Raw genomic sequence first — 24,901 nt, 5'->3', positions numbered from 1 at the left:
TTATTGTTGGGGTGATTTGCCTTATTGAACATCATCTTATAATATTTAAAAGGAAGGAGGTTGGAAGTTTTACAAATGTAAAAACTTAGGGTGGTTTATTTCTACTTTAATGTTACATTTAAATATTAAGGGTTACTGCCTTTCCATAACTGGATGCAGCCAGTGAAAGGCAGTAGGAGTTGAGATATTGTGGGTTCAAGCACTCAACTCCTAATCCTTAACTGATTCCCATAGCTGCTGACTAGTTTGACATCTGCATTTGGATCTTGTCTGATAGATGGAATATCTCCAACACATTTGGGACCTACAACTATAGACATTTTCCTCTATGAGATAATGATGATGACAAGGACTGGCAATGCAAAACATTTTTTGTATTTTTTAGTCTCATTGTGAATGTTCTTGTTTTATATTAATTTCATTATTGCTATATAGTGCTGATTTGAATCACCTATTTAGAATTAATGTATCTTCTAGTATTAAAATTATATATATATATATATATATATATAAAAAACACATACATACATACATACACACACATATATGTATCTGTAATGGTCTTGCAAAAAACCTCATCTCAACAGTGAAACTTTAGAAGCCAGAGCAGATGGGTTTAAGGAAGTAAGTATACCCTGTGAAACAACACTGGCCACTGGGTGGATTCTAATAAGTAAATGGGAGTACATCATAAACAGGTAAAGAAATAAAAGAGGCACTTACACGTTAAAGATGGTGAGTAGATTGGAGAACGGTACCCAGAGGGAGGCAAAACTTCCAAAAGATGGAGATAATGTCAGAGAAAGGTGTTTGGCATAGTTCACATTCCAGCCTTGAGAATCTTATACAAGGATCTTCAAATGTATGGGGCCAGAGAGTGCATTAAGTGGCAGATTTGATTTGATGAGATACAATACAGCCTTTGAATATCTCCATCCAGGAAGGAATATATGTCTATATATGCTGACAAATCCATACAGTAAGCACAGAGGAAGAGAGCTCCCATGGCGAGAATAAACAATTGTGGGAACCCCAAAATGAAAACCATGCATATCAAGTAACATCTAATTACCTGAACTGGACACAAAAAATTATCAAGGTCAGTATGGTCATAGAGAGCCAAGATTGATGAAAGAGATAAGGAGAGAAGGAACAATACCCTTCCCTGGCTGCCTAAATCTTAGGAAGGAACAATCTTTCGGTGAATAAAATAAATGAAGATCTGTGAACCAAAGTATAGGAGGTATCCAATGCATAAAGATAAGATCTGTGATGATAACTAGCAAGAAGAGAAGGAAATAGGTTATAAGAGAGAGATGGTATAAGGAGCAAGTGGCTAAGGGTTCAAATGGAGCCTGGGTAATAGCATATAGAAAAACATTAAGGTTTCAGTCAGGTAAGGGAACCAGACAAAGGGGATGATAAATTAGAAAGAATCTGAACAAAGTGGAAAAACCAGAGGAGAAAAAGACAGAACTATAGTGAAAAAGGCGAAAGGTAGTTGAGAGCCTGCAATGGCATAAATTGAAAATCCTTGGTCAAACAACCACATAAAGTAGGCCAAAAGGTGGGCAACAGTAGGATGGGCTGGTGGTAGAAAGCAGCGGATGGACAAGCAGCAAAAATCAAACCACAAAAAAAGTGCAGAAAGATGATATGAATATGATAATAGAAGGTCTACATGGCCAGAGAAACCTGACAGGTAATCAGAGGACCAGATAAGTCCTACATGTGAAGACGATGGAACAACACTTCCTGGTGAAAGACATACATATGAGTTTGGAGCAAGAGTGACCAAGATGGAAGCAAGGGAAGAGGTGCTATGGATGCCAGTTGGTGAAGAAGATACTAAGACTGAGCTGTCAACAAGGTGCTACCAATAGGACCCAACAAGTAGTGTCATGAATCAATACTAAGACACAACACCAGAAAATGAAGAGGAGATAGCAAATTCTATTTTTTTAATATGATTATGGTTGTGTTTATCATTCATTTATTATTTCCTTCTATCATTTAGTTTATCTATGAATGCTAACTTACCTTCTACATGATCATTTGCATTTAGAGTAAATATATATGTGTGTATGATGAAACTGACACCAGCTTCCCTAACATTGACATACAGATACTATTCATGTAACAGAAGAGTATGCAAGTTTATGATCCCATGAGGTTGTACTCTTGTGACCTACTCTGTGTATAAATACCCAGCCAGAAGCTTCATTAAGAGAGAGAGAGAGAGTCATAAGACAGTTATTGAATGGTATAGTTATTGCTGTTTACCTTGATATTGAAAGGTATTTTTTTTAAATTGCTGTTTAATTTTTGGGATTAGGTTTTTTCTTTCTGGTTCTTTTTCCTGATTACATTATTATTGATGTATTTATGATAAATTGTTTATTAATATTGGGGTTAAGTCCTGGTCAGGCATTTGTTTATTAACTGTGTAGAAGTTATTTCTAAGTGTTGTTATTGTGAATAAATTGTTTTTGTTGTTGAACCCTGATTGTAGTGCCATGTTAATTTTTGACTGTTACAAAGTACACCTATAAAAAGAGATCAGATCAGTTCTGGCTGAGAGCATCCAAAGCCACAGCAACTGGATGAAGTACTGGTGACCAGGAAAGGGGAGAGTTTGGTACTGATGGGAGTGGCAAAGGCATTGATGTGCCCATTTGGTGACAAATCCAAAAAAATAACTGACAAAGAAATCACAACTCTGTAGGAAGAATCTTGTTTCAGTCAAGAATTGACTAATCACCAAGTTCAAAGCTCCTGAAATATAACAGGCTGTCAGGTGAACCATATGTGAGTGGGCCCAAAACAAAAAGTCCAACATGCAGAAGCAATGATCTCTGATATGGTAAAGAATCATAGAAATAGACAATAGGAACATACCCGAAGGACAGCAAAGAGTTCCAGAATATTGATGTGGAAGGTACACTCCATAGAAAACCAAACCTCTGAAATGGAGTAATCAGAGACATACCAACCCATAAGAGATTCAAATCAGGATAAGGGGAGCTGCAGTGGGATGCCAACCATAGTGTTGGCATGATTTAGCCACTAAGACAGGTCCTCGAGAAGAGAAGGTAGCAGTGTCATAAGAAAGGACAGAGGATCATAAGAGATCTTCTACTGGTTGCTCAAAATCCATTAAAGAAGTCTCAAGTGAGCCTAGCCTGGAGGAACAAGATGTTCCAGAGATGTGTGAGCCCTCAAAAAAGATAAAACCTATAGTGCAGGAAAGGCAAGAGTGGAGGTGACTAGATGCTCTAATTCCTGCAGATGAATGGGGGGAGGGAGGCTGAGCCCAATTCAGCCAAGAATTGAAAAAAAAAGACTCCAAGGTGGACCAAGTGTTGAGTTGAAGTTAGGAAAGATTGAAAAACAAGACCAGCCATCTCTTGAAGGAAAAGTGATGTGGCTGAAAAGGAGGCCTCTTGAAATGAGGCTAGGAGGAAACAGTCATAATGGAAACAAAGTTGACATGGTGAGAAATACATGAAAGCAATGTCGAAGAGCTCAAAAATGGTAAACCTGACCCTGATATATGAAACTAAGGAAACAATGTAAGAATTGGACAATCGAATTATGAAGAAAGGCATAAAAGATGTTGAATTTGGTCATTTTAGTCTGGAGGAAAAGGACCAATAGATAGGAAGAAACCTTTTCATCTTAAAGTGAGGAACCACAAGACATTGGTTGAGAGAGGAGAGGTTGATGATGGGATGCCAGCCCCTGTCCTTTTTGTGGACAACAAATAGGTGAGAATAAAACCCTGGAGAGGGCCAAACAACTCTCTTGATGGTGATCAAGTTCAAAAGATTCAATATCATAGTCTTGAGTAAAATGTTGAGAATCTGAAAGAAGAGCAAAAGGAAAAAGAAGACAGAGGAGGACGAAGTGAAAAAGGCCAAGTTTAAGAATCTAACTGACCCACTAGTGAGCCCCCTAAAGTGGTCCAAAGGTCTGCAAACAGAAACATGTGTCCCTATGGAGAACCGAGCTGATAGGACACCTTATGACTAGCCTGATGAGGAGGAGGAATGGTGAGAATTGGTAGAGGACAAGAAGTTGGAAAAGAGAGAGAGAAGTAGAGGTTTCACAGGGTTGCAGAACAGTAGTGGACCCATGAGGCTGTGAGAGATGAGAAATTAAGGAGGAAAGGGAGGAATGGTGTGAGTCAGCCTTGGTCTAAGTCTCCAAGGCATCAGGAACACCCTGGAAGACTTCAGGGCAAAGAAAAAAGCCAAATAGAGGTCACAGAGGTAAGAATGGGGAATACAAATGAAAGAAAGAAGAGCATCATGTCTTAAAAAGTCTTAACAACAAAGGAACCAAGTAAGAGCAGAAGAAAAAACCCCAGCCAAGGTATTAAAAAGGGCCAATTGTACATCCCTAGAAAAACTATAAGAATCATGGTGTACAGCTTCAGGTAGCAGATGAAGAAAAGATAGGTAACAAAAAAGATGGGTAAGAAAAAGGAAAAAAACTGGAAAATTGAGCACTAGAGAGTGTTACTGGAGGGAGAGAGTCAGTCCCCTAAACAATTATAAGGGACTCGAGGGATTGGCAATCCAAGAACTGAAAAGGCCTTAATGGGAAATTACCATAAGCCATGGTGAAAGAATCTTGGAGACAAGGAAGATGAGGTATTTGAAAGAGTTAATGAAGCTAATTCATAAATATGTTAACATGAACTCTTATGCTTGTAGAAGGAGGTAAAATCAAATAATCCTCAGTGAGAAACTCATGTAGTAAGGAATGGGAAGAATCAAAAGACATAGGAGAAGGAAAAGTAAAGCTCAAACCTAAGTAATTAAATCCACAAAGACATTTGGAGGAGAGACATTGTCGTCAAGAGGAAAGAAAGGCATTAACGAACTCACGATCTGATGAACTATGGCAGTAATGCCTTCCACAATCAACGACCCTCCATTATCCACAGATTAAGCAGAAGTACTGTTAGCAGCATTGCCAGAATCTCAGAAAAAGGTAGTCACCATCTCTTGAGAATTCATGTTTGTTGTAGCAGTTCTCCAGATCAAATTTTTTAGTTACTTAGTGGCAATGTAACTTTAAATCAAAGTTAAAACAAACTAAAATGAAACCAAAGAAAGTTAACACTGTGAAAAGGCAGCATAAATCTAACAAATGATTAACCTTCTTACTATAGGTAGATCAAAGTGTACATGTCATGACCTTTTACAGAATTAAATTCAAAATTTAATTAAACCACTTTGTTATCAATGTATATGAATAAACTTGGTGTCATGATATAAAAGACTGTTTAGTTCAGATATTATTGATTAATTTATCTTGTGAGTGAATATTTTATTATTGTTTAGTTTTTGTTATAATAAGAGTTAAAAGCAAATGGTTGTAGGAAGTTGTGTTCATAATTCATTGATGTTGAGACTATTGAATATCACGTGCAATACATTGATGTTGAGAATATAGAGATTTCTAGAAGGCAGGCAAATAAACATATAAATAGTGTGAGGCAAGCGGAAACAGCAGACAGACAATAGCAGAAGAGAGTAAAATTACAGGCAAGGAAAAGTTTGGCATGATGTTGATTACCATAGAAGTGATAGGCTTAACATTTAATATGTTAGAATAAGAAAGTATGCCAGTAGGAAAGGAGATAAGAATAATAATTTATTCCATCAAAGCATGGTTCTAAAGTAATTGAATAAGCCAAAGTGGACTTTTGACAAGAAGAAGAGAACTATATATAAATAGTGTTTATGATATGCCTGTAATCTCTATAGTGTGAACACTTTGTTGTACATACGTGTAATTTGTTTCCAATATATATATATTATTTGAAAACAAGTAAAGTGTGTGCTGTTTTTCATCATGGAATTTATTGCTATAAAGACACAGACACCTACTGTAGAAGAATCCTAAGCCCAACAACAACACGGTATATATTTATACTATTAAGAAGTATAAGTAAAAGCCTTTTATTTTGACAATAGGCAAAAAATTATATTTTATATTCTGACACTTGGCATTAAACATAGTAAGCAAAATTTGCATACAAGTTAATTTCTTAATTTTATAAGGAAATATTAAAATAAATCTTCAATCTCCTTTTGTTTGAGAAATGTGACTCATTCTCTTTGTCTTCCCTTCTTTAATTTATTTGCAACCCCTTCTCTGAAGTATGGAATTGTATGTAAATTACTTATTATAGCATAGATATTGTTTGTTTGTTTTGAATTTTGTGCAAACTACACAAGGGCTATCTACGCTAGCCATACCTAATTCAGCAGTGTAAGACTAGAGGGAAAGCAGCTAGTCATCACCACCCACCGGCAACTCTTTTTCCAACGAATAGTGGGATTGACCGTCACATTCTAATGCCCCCATGGCTGAAAGGGCAAGCATGTTTGGTGGGACTGGGATTTGAACCCGTGACCCGCAGATTGCGAGTTGAGCTCCCTAACCATCTGGCCATGCCAGGCCTAGCATAGATATTACTAAGGCAAAGTATAATCTATATAGCTTTCTATCTTTTGTATTTACAGAGTCACAAACTTGAAAATCAGACCCACTTGCCATGCCCACCTGTCACATCCTCTCTTTCACAAACTGCTAATAATTTTCTTTGACATTTTATATAATTTCTAACCAGAAAAAAAGGCAAAGTTTTATTCTACAGAATGATGTATAACGCTACATTATTTTCAAAACAGAGTACTGTGTACTTCATGTTCATTTTTCAAAGTTAATCTCATGGTGTTCAGCTCAAGTAACTACGGAAATTAATTTGAGCTCCTCTTGCCTTAGTTAGAAAGCCAGTTAAATTATAATAGTTGCAGGACATTGTTGGCTTTGCGCAACCAACAGCAAAAACATAAGTGGTCAAATGTAAGTACTAGATTTCTTGTTTTTCATGTATATTTTTAGTTTAGATAATGTTATATTAGGTTATATTATAATATGAAAATCATAATAAACATCCTCCACAAAGTACACTCATACATTATATTTTTCAATACCGTAATGTGAGCTATGGATTCGCCAGGTGATCTACAACTTGTATGGCAGAATTATTAGTTAGATACAGTTCAAAGGCCAAAAAAACAATAAAGTTAAGTAGAAACAGATGTAGACTGTTATTAGCCTTCACCTTCTTAGGACAAACAACTGTAGTTTTCAGTTACAATCTGCAGTACTTCTAGATATAAATAAAGGGTAACTTAGATTTATGTCATTTTTTTTATGGTGGTTATAAGTTTGGTCAAATTTAGAGTTAGGGAAGAGAAGAAAAAGATAAAATATAAAGTTTTACTGAAAATAGGATCATTTATTTATTTAGGAGGTTTTAGAGGTTATGCAAATGAAATTTGAAAATTTTTAGACAAAGAAAAGTATTTTTAATCCTAACATGAAAATTACTTTGCACTCGGAGCAGTCACTACTCTGATTACATATATTCATGGACAAATATTTTGTAAAAATACTTAATTAAAAAAATCTGATCTTTTTGTGTAAAAGACTTGTAATGTTTACTGAAAGTTTGCCAAATTTCATAAAGATGCGTACTATATTAAAAGTTATAGTATGGAAACTGTAATCATCACTTTGCAGCTACATGGTTGGTTGCATCAACTGACTTTGTATGGAAAGAATTAAGTTTAAACTTAAAGAAAGAAACACATTCATTAAAGATAATGTTGAGGATAAAAATGATAATTTAGAGTGCAAGTGCTTATAGGGATCTACTCTGCATGGAAGATGTGTTGCTCTCCTATTAGTGGAGGGCTATTGTCACATGATGATTACTTCATATTCTAGCTCAGTTCGCATTATAACGTGGCTTAGGTGGGACATAGCTCAAGGCTAGTGGCATGTTCAAAATATAAAAGGTAGATGTGCAAGAAATAATTACTAGATGCAGAGAATTAAGTCTATCAAGTTGGAAATACCGTACTTGACATACTGTTTCAGGCATGAAACTGTGTCTGGCTACAGTAGATAATAAGTAATTGTTATAATTTACTGATATTTATATTTTATTTAAAAACATTTGTTTACTAAATTGTAAATCAACTTTATAATTAGGCTAGTTCATTGGGAAAAATATGTTTTCAGTTGGACTTGGTGTTTAAAAAATTTCATGAAATGAGCACTCACAGCCAAACGCTTCCGTTAATCTATAATATTACGTCACATGCTAACATTTCTGGGATGCAATAAATATTTCCATGCAGTGATTCAAACCTAAGGATAAATGATTGTGGTATAGAATGGTTAATGAGAAGTCCTTTGTTCTGCTAATTAAATGTATAAACATACAGAAAAAATTTCAAGAAGATGGAAGTAATTGAGTAATAAATATTTCACACATTTTAGGGGAATTTTTGATTAAAATTTTTTTACACATTCTGTTGGGATATTCTGCTGTTTTTTAAGATGAAATTGACTGGATTTAGAAAAATCTTTACAGCCAATTTGAGTTAGTGGAACTGGGCTAGTTAACTCTTAAATGTATAATGTGGGTCAGAAATGATCCATCCCTCCCATTACTGGTTTAAAAGCAGATGATATTTGTTTGGTTTACCATATTTTTTTCAATTCCATAACTGGAACCATTAATTGAATTTAACATTGTTATGTAATTGAAACACATAAAAACTTAACATTATAGAGGGCATTTGAAAAAAAAATGCATGAGAATCATATTATTTACACAATGTATCATACATTTGTCACATGTTCAACATAATTATTGTAAATATAAGTAAGACATTTATCATAGATGCTGTGCAAAGGTGTTGGATAAAGAAACAGCATCCAGAGCACACAGAAAGTATGCCAGATACATCAACTTCTTCAAAACATAAAATATGTTCACAGTGCTTTTCCTCAAAAGACTGAAAAACTGGCACAATTTGTGCAAAATGCTACTCACCCATCTACCCTGATCAATGAAAATAGTTGTATGTGATAACTACAATAAATAGTCAGCCAATAATTTTGTAATAAAATTTGTTATTGACTTCATCTGGTGTCTTGTTGGGTTTTTTTAAATCAAAGATATGTTATTTTTCCCTTTATTTTTTCTTCTATTTTTCAAATAGAAATGTCTAAATATGTCTCTGATTTACTCTTTGTTAGATATGATATGAGATATGATTTGTTTCATTTCATAATGAAATTTAGTGTTTAATATTATTCTAATCCTTTTTTTTTTCTAATTAGGAAAATTGTGACCCACATTATATATTAACATATATAAAATACCTCATGTTTGTAAGGGTTGAGATAAACAATGCTGCATGGAAAGTTTAGTGTGACCCACTTTATGTATTAACATATATAAAATACCTCATGTTTGTAAGGGTTGAGATAAACAATGCTGCATGGAAAGTTTAGTGTGACCCACATTATGTATTAACATATATAAAATACCTCATGTTTTTAAGGGTTGAGGTAAACAATGCTGCATGGAAAGTTTAGTGTGACCCACATTATGTATTAACATATATAAAATACCTCATGTTTGTAAGGGTTGAGATAAACAATGCTGCATGGAAAGTTTAGTGTGACCCACATTATGTATTAACATATATAAAATACCTCATGTTTGTAAGGGTTGAGATAAACAATGCTGCATGGAAAGTTTAAGTTTGTTTTTTGTCCTAGCATGAAGAAATTAATGTTTAATTCAAAACTTTCATATAACACAAAATGTGAGCTATATTTTTATTCTAAATAAATTCTACAATAAAGATGTTAATTTTTTTTAGCTTGCACCAGAACAGGTTAGTTAGTTATATTTTTTCATTTCTTTTAGTACTTTTGATCAAGTTTAACCAAGAGTTTACAGTTGGTATACACCAATGTGACACATTAAAAACTAAGAATTAATATTAATGTTTAGTGAGGAACCCATTGAACTGAATAATTAATTTAAAAAAAATATAATAATAGGAACTTTTACAGTTGGCATGTTCTGATTTTGATAATTACAATGTTTTGATCCACAGTATTCAATTATCACAAGGTAACAGTTACATACAAAAAATCTTTACCTGATGATGACTCCATACTATGGGTCAAAACACTGTAATTATCAAAATCAGGACTTGCCTGCTATAAAAGTTGCTGTTATAGTATTTTTTAAATTAATTAAACATTAACATGTTAAAGTTTGTCAAAATTAGCAAAATATTAAAATCTTCAATTTCTATGAAAGATTAAAATTGCATCATTTCAAATCATTTTAAGCACAGTTTAAGTACGTTTAGTCTTCTATACAGTTTCTTTTTCAGTTTTGTTCTTTTTCTATTTTATAAAATGTGCTAGATTAACTACAATGCTTGAGATAAAAAAAATAAATAATGTTTCAATCACAACTGAAGTCATCATTATGATAAACTAAAAATAAGAAGTAAAGACAGTAACTTATAACTTTTGCAAGTTAAAAATATAAAAAAGAATAAACTATTATATATTTTTTAAACATACTTATAAACTACAATAATTGAAATACATATAAATTATTATTTTAATCAGTATGCAATGATAGAAAAAACATCCTACCTGCCAGCTAGTTACATTCTGCAGGAAGAAAAACAGAGCAGCAGCCCAGGTGGCAGCTGAAAGCAGAATATATAACAGAGAGACAGGCAAAATTCGTTCTTTGTGACGTAGCTAAAAAAGAAAATTTCAATATTAATTTTTCAAAAAGAATTCTAGAAATCTATAAATAAAAAACTAATAAAATAAGCATATTATATCTAAACCAAGTAAAAATCTTCAGAAGGTTTGCCCATTTAACTTCTGTGAAAGTCTATTAATTAATAGACTTTTCTTGTTTACAAACTTGGTGGTGAAACAAATATAATGAAAATAACATTTAGGATATTTATATTCGTATACCACATTGGAAGTTTGAAAGTAGGTATATAATCTTTTTATATCTAAAAAAGTACTGTAACCTTTATATAAGATAAAAACATACATCTGAATTCCACTTGAAGTTATGCTCAGTGACATTATTGATTCCTAATCAGAATAGTCTGTTTATGGCAAGACTAAAGAAATTTTATACTTGGTTACATTCCAGTTAAGTAGTGTAGAAATACTCTTACTGTTTAAATAATTTTGAATTACTTGACTTATATTGCTTACTGGAAAGCTATTTTTTAGTAAAAATTTCTTAATGCTATCAATTTGTTAAAACTTCATATTTACTGATTTATATGCCAAATAAGCCAGTATTTTGACCAGATTTTTCCTGGCTCACTTAGAGCATTAAGCTATAAAGAAAGTTTACATTTCGCTACTGATGAACTTGGTACACTTTCTATATATGTATTGTTTTAGTGATGAAAAAATATTTTTTAAATTATAAATACAATGTTTTTTTGCAGTTTATGATTTTACTATACAGTAATTTCTCACACTTTTCTGAATAGAGGAATATTTTTCAAAGATTAAGTAGCTTTTGTTATAGGATTGCCATCTAGTGACAATCATCATACCAGACAAATATTACAACCACTGCAAAATGTAATATATTTGGCATTGCATAAATATGCTAAAATTATACTGACTACATATATGAAAAAAGATTAAACAGTACATGTGTCTGAAATTAAGTATGATTGGCTTACTAACTGTTTACATAATCATTTTGTGCACAGTATATAGAACTAGATCCTCAGGACTGAATATCATTTATTACAGAAGCAAAAAGAAAGTTCATTCTACATAGGAACTATTATATACTTCACACTACAGCAAGTTTTCTATCTGCATATAAACTGATAATGAGAAATTAAATTTGTAAAATAATTTTATAAAACAACTGTTCTTTTACTTCCCTACACATTTGAAAATTTTAAGTTTTGAAACTAGTATTAAAATGTCTTACCTTCATTATGATGTAAAAGGCAACATAAAGTAAGAGATTTGTTATAAACAATGCCACGAGGTAGGATGCAACATCTCGAGGCTGAGTGTAAAGACCATACCCTGCTCTGCAATTTAATGAAGTTTATTTAAAAAAACAACACAAGATATTCAAAAACTATAAAAAAGTACCATTCAAGTTTAAAGATAAGCATTTCTTGCTACGGGAAAACTTTTAGCTTATAGATTTTGTTTTATATAGAGCTACATGTAGTCTGATGAATGAAATACAGAAGTGCAATTAAAAATAAACTATTTAAATATTTAACAACAAGACAGCATATTTTGGAACTTTACGATCAGATCTTTATAATCTTAAAACCAGTGGGTCAAAATGATAGAATGGAAGTTGTAGGGTATCATTTATTAATGATTTTTTCCCTTTAATATTTCTAATATGTTGAACTCATTTTGTGGAGTGTGTATACAAGTAAATACACTTTATAAAATGTTAAGATACAAACTGGAGCAGTAAAAAAACAGAACAACACATTAAACAATTTGGGAGAACAAACAAATATGAATATATATAAATCAAATCAAAATTAACACTACTCACTAATCTGATGATGGTTTGAAATCCATTTAAAGTGACAGACAAATGCCACAACATAAAAATGTTTAAGAACATATTTTCAAACTGTACCTTTGAAATAACATGTTAACTAAATATTCAAATAACTCCTTCTTTTCAAGTTTACCAAAACATTTCACCCCAAAAATAGAGTAGAATGACAAAAAGTAAACCAAAGATTTTATAAAGTGCTTCTAATATGTTAATTTTCAAGACATTGGGTCTGTAGTCTTAAAAAGTATCAAACCCTGAGAAAATTTTGTAATTCAGTAGAAAGTCATGGTAACTCCCTTATTCATGCATACTTCACATGTTTTAGCTTGGTGCCACCATTTGAAGTACTAAGGAAAAATAGGGGGTATAAGCATGATATTTCAAGGATAAACTAAGCACATTGTAACTTAATCTTCACAACAACAGGCTTATGGATCTAGTATGTGAAAGGACTAACATAAAAACTTGTTGCAGGCAGATAGAAGAAATGAAACAAAGGGTGAAGTTAAAAAAGAAAACACTTTAACCCTGTTGCTATGGGATTTCCTATGATCAGGGGCCAAAGAGCATGTCATCATATTTGTAGACTTACATTCAAAATTTTATAGAATTACTATTTTATGAATGTATGTCAATAAATTTGGTTTCATATTGTAGATTACAATTCAAATTTTAGCATTATACATTAGTTAATTTCTTAATTTAAAAGTAAATATAAAAAAAAATCCTAAATTTTGATTTTTGTGTGTCATGCTGTATGTTGAATGCACATCTTTCTTGAGATAAGCTTACACTGGTGCATCAACAAGGCACGTTTTCACAAATAGAATGACTTTGAACAGTCCAAATAAAATTTGACCTTCATTAACACTGAAAGAAGTGTTGCCACGAAAGAAAATCTTTCCACAAAGTACGTATGAAATGATTACAACCAAGAATACTTGAAATATGCTTCATGTTCTTAGCTTTTAGCACTCTTACCAAATATTTTTATCTTTCGAGCTGTGGACATATCATATATCCTACAAAAGTTCATATAAGAGGACTTTTCCCTGACGTTACTCTGACACTAACTTAATGTAAAGGTTGAAATACCATGCACAGGTTTTCAAGTGTATGCTGAAACATGCAATCAATAATCAAAAGACTGTATATGAAACACCATTCCAAATTAATGTGAATTACATCAGCTGCTCAAACATACCCAACACATTACATAAGCTAAAAGGCATAAAACTCATACTAGCCTTCTCACATGCTGAAAGTGGCCTTGGATCTTTTTTCATCTACAATGATCTTTCAGTAGCCAGGAGAAAAACCCATGAACAAAATAATAATAAATAAATGAATTAAAGAATGGATCCTACAGATGCAATGAGGCATTTGTAAATATGCATCAGCATAATTGTGAGGATGAGTGCTACTTCAATAGCCATTGAAGTTCACAGAGAATTATGACATACCTCCTTTCTTCTTTAAATATGCTCTCTTAAGGTTAAATAATTCTACCCTACAGTATTTAACTTAATTATTTGTAATTGTAATCATGACATGTTTTGAATAGAAACATTATTAGCCCTTATCACGAGTAATCCATATTTTCATAATTCACTTATCAATTTATTTACAGATCTGTGTGGGATTACTGCACATTTGGAACCATAAAGGTGAGGTTTTGTATTATTTTCTTGAATTCCTTTAAAACATTTTTAGAAACATTGATTTCTTGCAAGATAACAATAGTAAAACTAAGTTTCCACAGTGATGCCACTTTGAATTATGCACTATTTGTAAGTGATCAAACAAAACACTGACTAAAGTCTTCTATCATAATATGAAGAAATGATGAAATAACTTACAACAACCAGTTAACAAAGTTGCCTACAAGCAGTAACACCAGCCGATCCTGTATCACGTGGGGAAAAAAAATACATAATGAAATGAGATATGAGAAGAGCTTTAATATACAAAAAATATTTGAGATATTAAGTTTTTATACAAATTGAAATTACTTTGAATTATACACATATTCTAAAGATCGCATAAGGGCATTAGTTAATCTACCAGTCTTTGTCATTATTTATTAAATCATAATGGAAGATGTCTGTGGTCATGGCACTCAATTTTGGAGATATTACATCTATGAGACATGATCCAAATGTCAAATATTGAGAAAAAGTAAAAGTCTTATATTGTGAGAAATTTTTAAACAAAGTATATGATGATTTATTTTTACTCTTTATAATTCATAAGTGTTCAAGAGGATATAGTTCCTATTTAATTGTTACAATCTCTAGAAATGTATAAATATAGGGTGGTTTATTTCTACTATAAGGTTATTTGAATAATTGCTTTTTATGTCAAAATTTTAAGAGTGATTGCTTTCCCACAACTAGCTGCAGATGGTAAAGGTAGTAAGAGATGTTGTGAGTTAAAGCACTCAACTCCTAACCTCTAATTTGATCTTCCTTAGTCACTACTTACTTTGACATATATGTTCAGATCATGTCTGACACTTTTGGATACTATGACCACAGACATTTTCCATTATGATTTAAACAATAATGACAAGGACTGGCAATGGACAAATTTTAATTTTTTTAAGGTTAGAATCTCATAATTGAAATCTCTGCTTTTGGTTTATAAATACCCATACTCAGTACTGGAAATAACTATGGAAATTGACAGGTAAGAAATATACAGAAGTCAAATGCATAACTGCAACTAAAATTAATAGTCTATTTATGATTAGTATAATAAATTATTACAGAAATTTAAAAAGAAAAGCAAATAAGTTGCACAATGAACTAGTATTTGCTTTAAACAGAGTAGTAACACTTGTTGTTAAGATTATGAAATATTGTTCCAAATCTCTTCCAATTCAGCCAAGTTGTTTGCTTGCTGTTTGGCCTTCTTAGTTTCTATATAAACTTTGTGCAGGCCAAGCCATGGTTACAAGTGTTCCATCACCCTTCTTCCAAATATTATTTTGCCACATTTGGTGCACCTTGGGAACACTGTCTTGTTGAAAAATGAATCCCTTTTATGAAGGATAAGTCTGATTTTACCTGTCAGTAGTCAGTGTGTCATCAATTTTGTGTAAATGTCAAACATCACTGTCTGAGATGCAGCCCAAACTTACACTGGTTGTCCAGCATGCTGCTCTGTAGAGATAATACATCAACCATAACAAAATTTTCTTCTCTACCACTGTACGAACTATTATTTACTGTTATCGAACAATCTGAATTTTTTATTCACTAACACACGACTGTACTCATGTATACTTTTTTTTGACATAATAGAAAGGGAGAAATCATATAATGTTTGCATTTTATACCTATTTACTTTACAGTTTCCATAATTACTTCCAACATTTGATAAATATATATTATTTTAAGCTACGTTTTTAATATTCTTATTTTAATTTGAGTCTGTGTTGCAATGAAGAGATAAGAGAAATGAGAAAATTAGCAAGTAAATGAACTTTCAGCTGAGACATTATTTGTGAATGAGGCTTATCAATAGTTATGTAAAGGAATATACAACTTATTGAACTTAAAGTTCAAGAAATAAAATGCTTTCATTATCGTTAAATTGACTGGATTTTGCATGATTTTCACTGATTAATCCAAAAGAATCCTCCAAACCATAGAACCCCTTACAACAATACATATACTAGTTGCAGATTAAAGCAAGCTTCCATGGAGAGAATGAATTAAGTATCATAAAGAATATTATACACAGATGCACAAAACAACTCTAAATTTTCTATTTTTGGTGCAGTTTTGCAATTGGTACTTGAATATAAAGTACACAACTTTTTAGCAGTGTTAACGATAGAAACATTGAAATTGATGTAACAAACCTGCAGATGTTTTATAATTTATGTACAGATAAATAACTATAAGAGTGAATATTACACATATTTTAAAGTTTCAAATGTTAGAAAACTTGTAGTTTATTTAGTTGCTTTACTCTACCAAGCAGCACTGGTGAGAAATGAATTTGGCAAAACTGGTCTGTTGCAGGAGGATAGTGAATCAAACAATAGATTAAGCTTATAGTAACACTAAAATTTATATTTTAGTAAAAAAAGAAATTAATAAAATGTGTATTTGTCAAATGTGAACTATATGGTGATTACATACGAACGGCTAAATAAAAAGTATTAGATGAAAAAACAGTCCCAACTTAATTAGCTGTAAAAAGACAAAAGTTGCATTTTTTATTGCTTCACCTAAAATACTATATCATTAATATGCATGCTCTATTGATGTGCATTTTGTAGAATATAGAACTCTATCACTGAGACATTCTATATTAGGTTTATCACTGCAAGTAAGGATTTAGATAATGTTAACTGCTAACCAAATTCACAGTTTTTAACAAGAAAGGAAATTGGGCTAAGAATAGGCCTACAAGAGGAAAAAAGATTTGTGTGTAATGTTTTAAATGAAAATGCGGTAGCTTATTTAAAATATTTTGCTGTAATTATTTTAGTGAAACAGCCAGTAACCAGGAAAGTTAATTTTATTATTATCATTATTTCAATGTTTCATATTATGGCTTTTGGCCACAGTAGTAGTCTTAAAAAACTAATTGCTGAAGGTAATTCAAAGCAAAATTAACAATGTGTTCTTAAATATCAACATACATGCAGACAGATTTCCAACAACATGTATGATAAACTCAAAGAAAACAGCAGAGTTCACAAATATAACGTGAATTTTCAAATACTATTTATTAGCTCTACAGTTAATAATATTAATAGGAGTGCTGTGAAGGAGTTTGGTTTGCCTATGTAGATAAAAGAAAAACCAAGATGGTCCCTTAAGCCATATTTAGTTCACTCAGCATTAAAACCTCCTGATGATTGCCAAAAAAAGTGTATTCCATACTCTGAGTGTTCAAAATAAATGCATGAAGAAAAATCTAATTAGCCATATTTCTTGCAATATTTGCAAAGAAAGATACATATATTGGGGAAAACAGAGAAACGTATTAGAGAACATTGTATGGGACATCTTTGAGCTACTATGATAGATGATTGGGATAAAAGTGCTGCACCAGCACATTTTATTAATGACATGGCTTATCTAAATCTGACCACCTTTCACAATTAATTTAAAAAATACGAGTCCCTCCTTATTAGACTTAGGCACAATCAATTAACAGAGACAAATCACAGCCACTTTAAACTGCTTTGTTGACAAATTACGATGGTAACCACATGAACTGTTGTTTGTGGCCTTTGATATATTATGTATAAGCATTGTTACGTGTATTATATATCAGTACACCTGTGTGCACATTGTTGGATATTTGTCTGCATGTATACTAATATTTAAGAACACACTGTTCATTTTGCTTTGAATTCACAACAGCGGTTCATTTTACTAAGATAACTATTGTGCTCAATATGGTCATCTCTGAAAAAGGTGAAATGTGAAAGAAATAATAACAGGGTTTGATATTATGGCACGTCCTACCAACCCAGCATAGTTAAAGTTGGGTCCAGTCATGCTGAATCTGTGTTAAGGTAGCCCAACTGGTGGTGTTAAATTTATTATTATATGAAATTGGTCTTCCTGCTACCAACTTCCTATTAATTATAATTTCTTTTATAATGCCATGAAAATTGTCTAAATTTTGTAAAATGAATGTTCCCTGCAGCATTTCTTGTTAACAATCTGATTCACATACATGTATTGTTTACATAGTCTCATTCAACCAGACACACAGGAAAGAGGATCTAGTAAAACAAGGCTACAGCTGCCAGCTATGAATGTTAATTAAGTAAATCACTTACAACTTCACAATTATTTTCAGAGATGTTATGTTACCTCTCTGCATCACTAATGAGTTATCACTTGTGCAATCTCCATATTAATTTCCTACGCTGATACAAGCCTAGAAAAAATATTCCACCCCTACAGGTTGTCTGCACCAGCATATGATGTAATATCATAATGCAGATATCTTCCACCCATAATAGGGCGACACAGCCTCTTCAGATCTACCTCTGTCCAACCACATCACTCTTTCCTAGGCAGACTTACCGGTTACACGTGGTTATTTCCTGTGCTTATTATACCTTATTAGTTTTCAATCTTTGTGTTTAGGCCTTACTAAAGATTAACTTTAAACTTCAACTTTGGGCATTTGTTCTTAGTTCCAACCAACTTAGAAATTTTTACTTTGCAATTTGTTATTTTTCAATTCAATATTAAATACTGAAAGAAATAGAAAGTTAATTAAGTTTGTTCTGAGCTCTTTTGAAGATTATGAAAAAAGTATTGCCTTATATGAATTTAAATGAAGATTGAAATTATTACAACTTTCTCAAACATTTTACAACTGTAAAGCTCATGACACACAGTGAAAGTAAGAATGTCTTTATTTAAATTTGTTTTTACTTCTTTGAAGGGTGAGATAACATAGGAGAAGAAAAAAAGACACCAAAAGGAAAAGATGAAACCAAAAAATTACAAAAAGAAGACTGTTCTATCCTAAATGGAAGAATGAATTTAAATGGATAGAGTACAACGAGAGTGAAGATGTGATGTATTGTGTTTCATGTAGAAAGTCTGAGAAGGAAGGTAGATCTGTCACGGGAACAAATAATTTTAGAATTAATTCTTTGAAACAACATGGTGCAAGTACATAATGTATATCAGCTCAAAGAAGGCATGACTTGGAATGCACGATAAAGCAATCAAGTATAGTGTTTTGTTCATATGCTGGAGAAGTGGAGATAGGAATGAGTGTAAGTGCATGTGCTAGTACCAGGGAACCAGCTTTCCAACCAACTGTAGTTATACCTCTGGATGTTGCTATCAGAAGGTTAAATGAAGGTCAGAAAGCACAACTGCTCACTTGTTTTAACACTGCTTACTTCATTGCTAAGAATAAACTGCCCTTTACTTTGTACCTAAGTTGACATTTGAAGCTCTCTCAATGCTTTTGCACTGTAATGATAGTGTTTGTCCAAATTCAGCAAAACAGTTTTAACATCACCACAGATCTTTACATCTTTATCCTTCATTGCATCTAATGCACCAAATTCCAATCTTTGATTTACACAACACATGGCAACAAGATGAGGTACTTCATTTTTTAAGAGTTTTACCACACTATTTTCCTGAACTTTACATTTGCTCCATATGAACCAGTGGCAATTAGTTTTCCTTCCAGTTCCAACCTGCATTGTACACACTGTCCATTGCAGACTATTGCTGCCAAGACACCTTTAGCACGAACATGCTCCAAGTTTTTTGGATGTGACATATCTGTTGTACCATCATACATGATAGATAACACCTGTGCATTCTTCAGTAAGCTGTGTTTCTTGTTAAATATACTCATATATGAAGTGCATAAAGCTTCTACAAAACTGATCAGTCAACTAGCTATTTGGCAACTCAACACCATTCTTAGCTTGTAAATCAAGAAGGCTGAAGCTATGGAGGTGAAGATGATAAAGACAGTAAATTTGGAAGGTACCACATGGATGCCACATCCGAGTCAATGTCCTGGTGTCTTCTTATGGAAGTATTTAGTGTTTATTGCTCCCTTTGAGAACAGTGTAGAGGATGTATGAGTGGGACAATGGATGTTCAAAGCAGAGCCAAGCTGATTCTTAAACACCTTAAAGACTATATCCATTACATGCACTTTCTAAAGGATGTATTATCTGTCTTGAGTAAACTTTCATTACAGTTTTAAAAAGATAACTGTGGTTTACCTGATGCTGTGGATGCCATTGAAACATCCTGCCTGCACCTTGTTGCTCTGCAGCAAAGACCAAGAGAGAACCTGCAGATAGTGTAGAGGTAGATAATGCAATCCAAGGTATGAAATTTTGTGCTACCACTATAACAGAGGAACAGCTCAAGACAAAACAAAATTCCCTCATTTGGTTGGTTATTGACCATGTAAATAAAGGGATTGATGACATAGATTCTGACCATCTAATGAAGGACATGCAAATATTCTATCCAGCTAATCTTCCAGAAAATGATGCTTACATTGCAGTATACATAGAAAATGAAGTAAATAACATGTGTGAATACTACTCCACAGTTTTAAATAGGATGGGATGTGACATTCAACATTTAAAACAGGCAAAATGGCCAGCTTTGAAAATTCATATGAAGAAGCAGCCAAGAAGCATTAGTGTTCAAGAATTCTGTCACAGGCTTTTCTTGAACCCCAACTTGAAAGAGACTTTTAAGAATATCATCATGTTAGTCGAGATCATTTTGTGTATACCAGTTTCAAATGCAATCTGTGAGAGAGGATTTTCTGCAATGGCTAGGATCAAGTCTGATTGGAGAGCTCGATTAAATGCAAACACGTAGAACTACCTCATGGAAGTTTCCATTGAATGGCGAGGTTCTATGGACTATAATGCAGAACGAGCTGTAGTATTATGGTGGCATGGTGGGCAATGTGCAAAGTGACCTGACCTTGTTGATCCAGATAAGATAGTGTAGTGTCGTGATTTATCATATAGAACATTTACCTCAAGTCATTATCCAGTTATAGGAGATTACTTGCATTGATTGATGTTAATTATAACAGTCATTCTATGTTTTTAGAGTAATAGCTATGAATAAAGCAATTACAACATAATATTCTAGTTTTTACTTTTAATTTATTTTCCTTCCAAATATGATTCAAAATATTCCATAATTCACAAATGTGTTAAAGTAGAGCAAAATCATAGATACCAAATAGTATGTGATACACTTGCAAATTTTCTTGATTTCCTTGACCTGGAATGATATCATAATTATCTCTTGTTACTTATATTTACTTTGTATTTGTTTTATTTTGCTGTTTTTATTCATTCTCTTTGTTTAGTAACAGACTTTTACATCTGTGTTCGAGTTTTCTATCAATGTACAATGTCCTATTATATGTGATTATTTTTCATTTTTAGTTTGATGAAGAAAAAAAAAAGATTATTTTCCTTCTGACATGTAAAGATATACACGTGTAGTGGCTTTCTGAAGGTTGCTAAGTGTTGAATATAATGTAATATGTCATAAAGATCAATAATTTTTTGTAATTTTTAGATTGTATTTTATTTATCATACTTATCTTTATGCCAGTATTGGTACAAATATTGAAATCATATGAGTTTTATTTCTCTTGAAGCTTACTGTCAACAAAGATGTACATTTAAATGGTTCTTTTCATTTGCACAAGACAACCTATTTCATCTTTGTAATTTGATAAATTTCAACAGTCTAACAGTAACAAGGAAACACAACTGTGATTGAAAGATGCATAATATAGTTGAATAACATTTCAATAGAAAACAATTGATATTTCCACAATAGGTACACTTACCTCCTAAAAACAAAGTATGTGTGTTGATTAATTCATTTTAAGGTCAGGCTACTAAAAATAAGGTCAAGGCTAGCAATTTTTTAAAGAATTGGTCCAATTGGCCTAGTGATATAAAAAGTTAATGTTGAACCCTGTAATAATAAAAAACTTCTCTGGTTACTGGTAGTTTTTCTTTTCACTGAATATGTTTTTCACTCCAGTGTGCAGAAGGCTAGCTTAATTTCATGAAAATTTTGTACATCTGAAGTTACTCTTGGAAGAAAAGAAAACTTGCTTCAAATGTCAGAAATAATTCAGCACTTACCATATACATAGGTCGTGTGAAAGGAGAATGTAAATCCACCCTCATAGTTTGATACATCCGCTTAAAGATTCCCATGTCTACAATTATAATAAAAATACTTTTAATTTAAAGTCTCACACACACATATATATATACATATCAATCAATATTACACATAACATCAATTTTTGTTTCAAATCCATGAATTATTTACTTTTTACTTTCTGTGTTAATGAGCATTAAAATAGCAATCTTGAATCAATCAAAATGCTCACATATTGTTTCTTATTAAAAAAACTACCTTCTAATAATATCACCCACAACCACTCACTCTAATTCTTAAAGATATTTTAACCTTAGACATGTTTAACAAAAATACTCTCAGATTCAAAACTGCTTTAATATTTAGAGATTGTAATGAGTGGCTCTGTATGTCCTATTACAAATACAGAAAAAGTGGTAAACTATTTATGGATGGTAAGTCATTTTCTATCATTAACACATATTTAAAGGTATACTTTTGAAGTAACCATGTATTTTACATTTCACTCTCTCATAGTGCTGTTCCTAGTGGCAGGACAAATGGGATTTTATGTTGTATCTACAAACATATTGAATATAACCTGAAGAGGTTATAATGTTATTGTAAAGATCATAAGTTAGGCCACATCTGAAATATTGTGTTCAGTCTTGGGCTTCTTACCTTAGACAGGACATTAAATTGTTGGAAAGTGTTAAGAAGAGGGCTACAAGGATGATACCCAGAATGGAAAGGCTGCCATATGAGGATAGGTTAAGATCTCTTAAATTATATTCTCTTGAAAAAAGAAAGGTGAGAGGTGATCTGATCAAGGTGTATAAAATTGTTAAAGAAACTGATGGTATTGATACATGATCTTTTTTTATACTTAATGGTGAGGATGGTAAGACTAGGGGACACAAACATAAATTTTGGCAGGGTAGGACTCAATTCCAGTTAAGACAATATTATTTTTCTAACAGGGTGGTTAGCATTTGGAATGGGTTACTTTCAGATGTGCTAGATGCAGTTAATTAAGAGTTAAAGAGAACGATTAGGACTGGCTTTGAGTGTTTTATTTATACTTCAATTTAGTATGTTGGACAGGACTAGCCTAGATGGATCAACAGGTCCCTTGTAGTACAAAGTTTAAAATTTTTCAAAAGTTATAATTTGGAACAGGTTAATTCCAGTAAAGATTATGTGCTAAATTCAGCCTGATGCATTACTTTCTGTAGCATGATCCAATTACAGAAGTTATCAACTATTTCATGAGATAACTGTATTGTACACTTTCAAATTTACCTTGTATGTAAAGGATTGTCTTATGATTGTCATATGGAGCAGATACTTCTAGATTCTTATGATCTAATTTGTGACTTGTAAGCTACAGAGAGAATGTGGATTGTGAAAATTTCTGGTGCTTTCGGGATATTAGCTTCTGTTTTGTAAAGGCCAAGATATGGTGTAAAGTGCTGTGTTTTTGTGTAGGTTCTTTATTGTATATACCAACAATGCTTTGTCATATTTTAACTTCAATTTACTTTAAGTAAGTGTTTCTAGTCATTTTGTGTTCTCCTCGTGAATATAGAACTTTGATCAAAAGGTCTTAATAATTGTTACCATAAAAAATTTTCAATTACAACTCAAGTGTGATATTCCTATTTTACAAATTTCATGACACACTTGTAAACTACAAAGCAAGAGGTTTGAAAAGTTAACTGGATGCAGTAGTAATGTAAGAACAAGTTCAGAAGAGAAGAAACAAACAACTTTGATGAACATGAATAATTATTTTATGCTCTACGTTTATATAACATGTTGAAAATATGAAATTAAAAGTAAAGTTTTATAAATGAATATACCAGAAAAATAAAATGTTATACTAATTATAGGCCATTAACGAATCACCAATTGAGTAATTCACTATTAACAATATTGTTGGATGTAATTCCAATAATACCACACAAGGCTCAACCAGCTTAGGAAATTTAGGTTATATGTAAGTTCACACACTAAGCAAACAATGCAAAATAATCTTCATAAGTGTAATGTTAATTCAACCATCATTTCAACATTATAACTAAAAAAGTTTAATGATGCTAACTATAAAGAAATATGGAATAGAATATTACTTTCAAAACAAATAAATATACCAGCTGTTTAATACATGGACCTATGCACTTTAGAAATACATAAAATGTGAATATAAGTATAAGCATTCACGTACTTGCAATAGTGCCTATCCAACATTAAAGATTTGAGGACGTTAAAAATTCACTTGAGTTCATAAACAAATGCATATTAACTTGCCTATCCAGAAAATTGTACCTAGTCTGATATAAATTTTTAATAGACATGCTGATCTCTATTGAGTAATACCACTGTGGTTTTATTTTTTGATAATATGCTTATTTGTATGGATGTAACATGATGTTTTCAGAAACAAACTCATAAAGAAATTCTTGTATATTTATTAATTTGAAATAATGGTTTACTCTAGAAATCCATCCTAACAAACACACACACTTACTCAAGAGTATAAAGGCTTGGAAATACAAACTAAGTTAAAATTACCATTGCTCATTGTGGATATGGTAACAAAAAAATTAGGCAATAACAATTCAGCACTAAATCAGATAGTTGAGTGCTCACCACTTAGGTACAACATCATTAACTTTAGCTTATACTTTAATTTATGTATAGAATATCCAGAAGATGTGAAACACTCAGC

The 24,901-nt window shown here is 32.1% G+C and overlaps 1 protein-coding gene across 1 annotated transcript in view; it reads right to left on the bottom strand.

Annotated features, from left to right (window-relative positions):
- The window catches only part of LOC106466299 (SID1 transmembrane family member 1-like), a 185,677-nt gene that overhangs the window by 22,714 nt on the left and 138,062 nt on the right, over positions 1-24,901 (bottom strand). Inside the window, exons 19-22 of the mRNA XM_022394275.1 lie at positions 22,170-22,246; positions 14,365-14,411; positions 11,900-12,005; positions 10,564-10,674 (exon numbers count right to left, since the gene is read on the bottom strand). Of these exons, the coding sequence (XP_022249983.1) occupies positions 10,564-10,674; positions 11,900-12,005; positions 14,365-14,411; positions 22,170-22,246 (341 nt within the window). The remainder of the gene's footprint in view (positions 1-10,563; positions 10,675-11,899; positions 12,006-14,364; positions 14,412-22,169; positions 22,247-24,901) is intronic.

This window comes from Limulus polyphemus, unplaced genomic scaffold (assembly GCF_000517525.1).
Source record: "Limulus polyphemus unplaced genomic scaffold, Limulus_polyphemus-2.1.2 Scaffold2215, whole genome shotgun sequence".
Lineage (NCBI taxonomy): Eukaryota > Metazoa > Arthropoda > Merostomata > Xiphosura > Limulidae > Limulus > Limulus polyphemus.
Note: the sequence above shows the minus strand (reverse complement) of the source record. Positions and strands in the feature narration are given on the sequence as shown.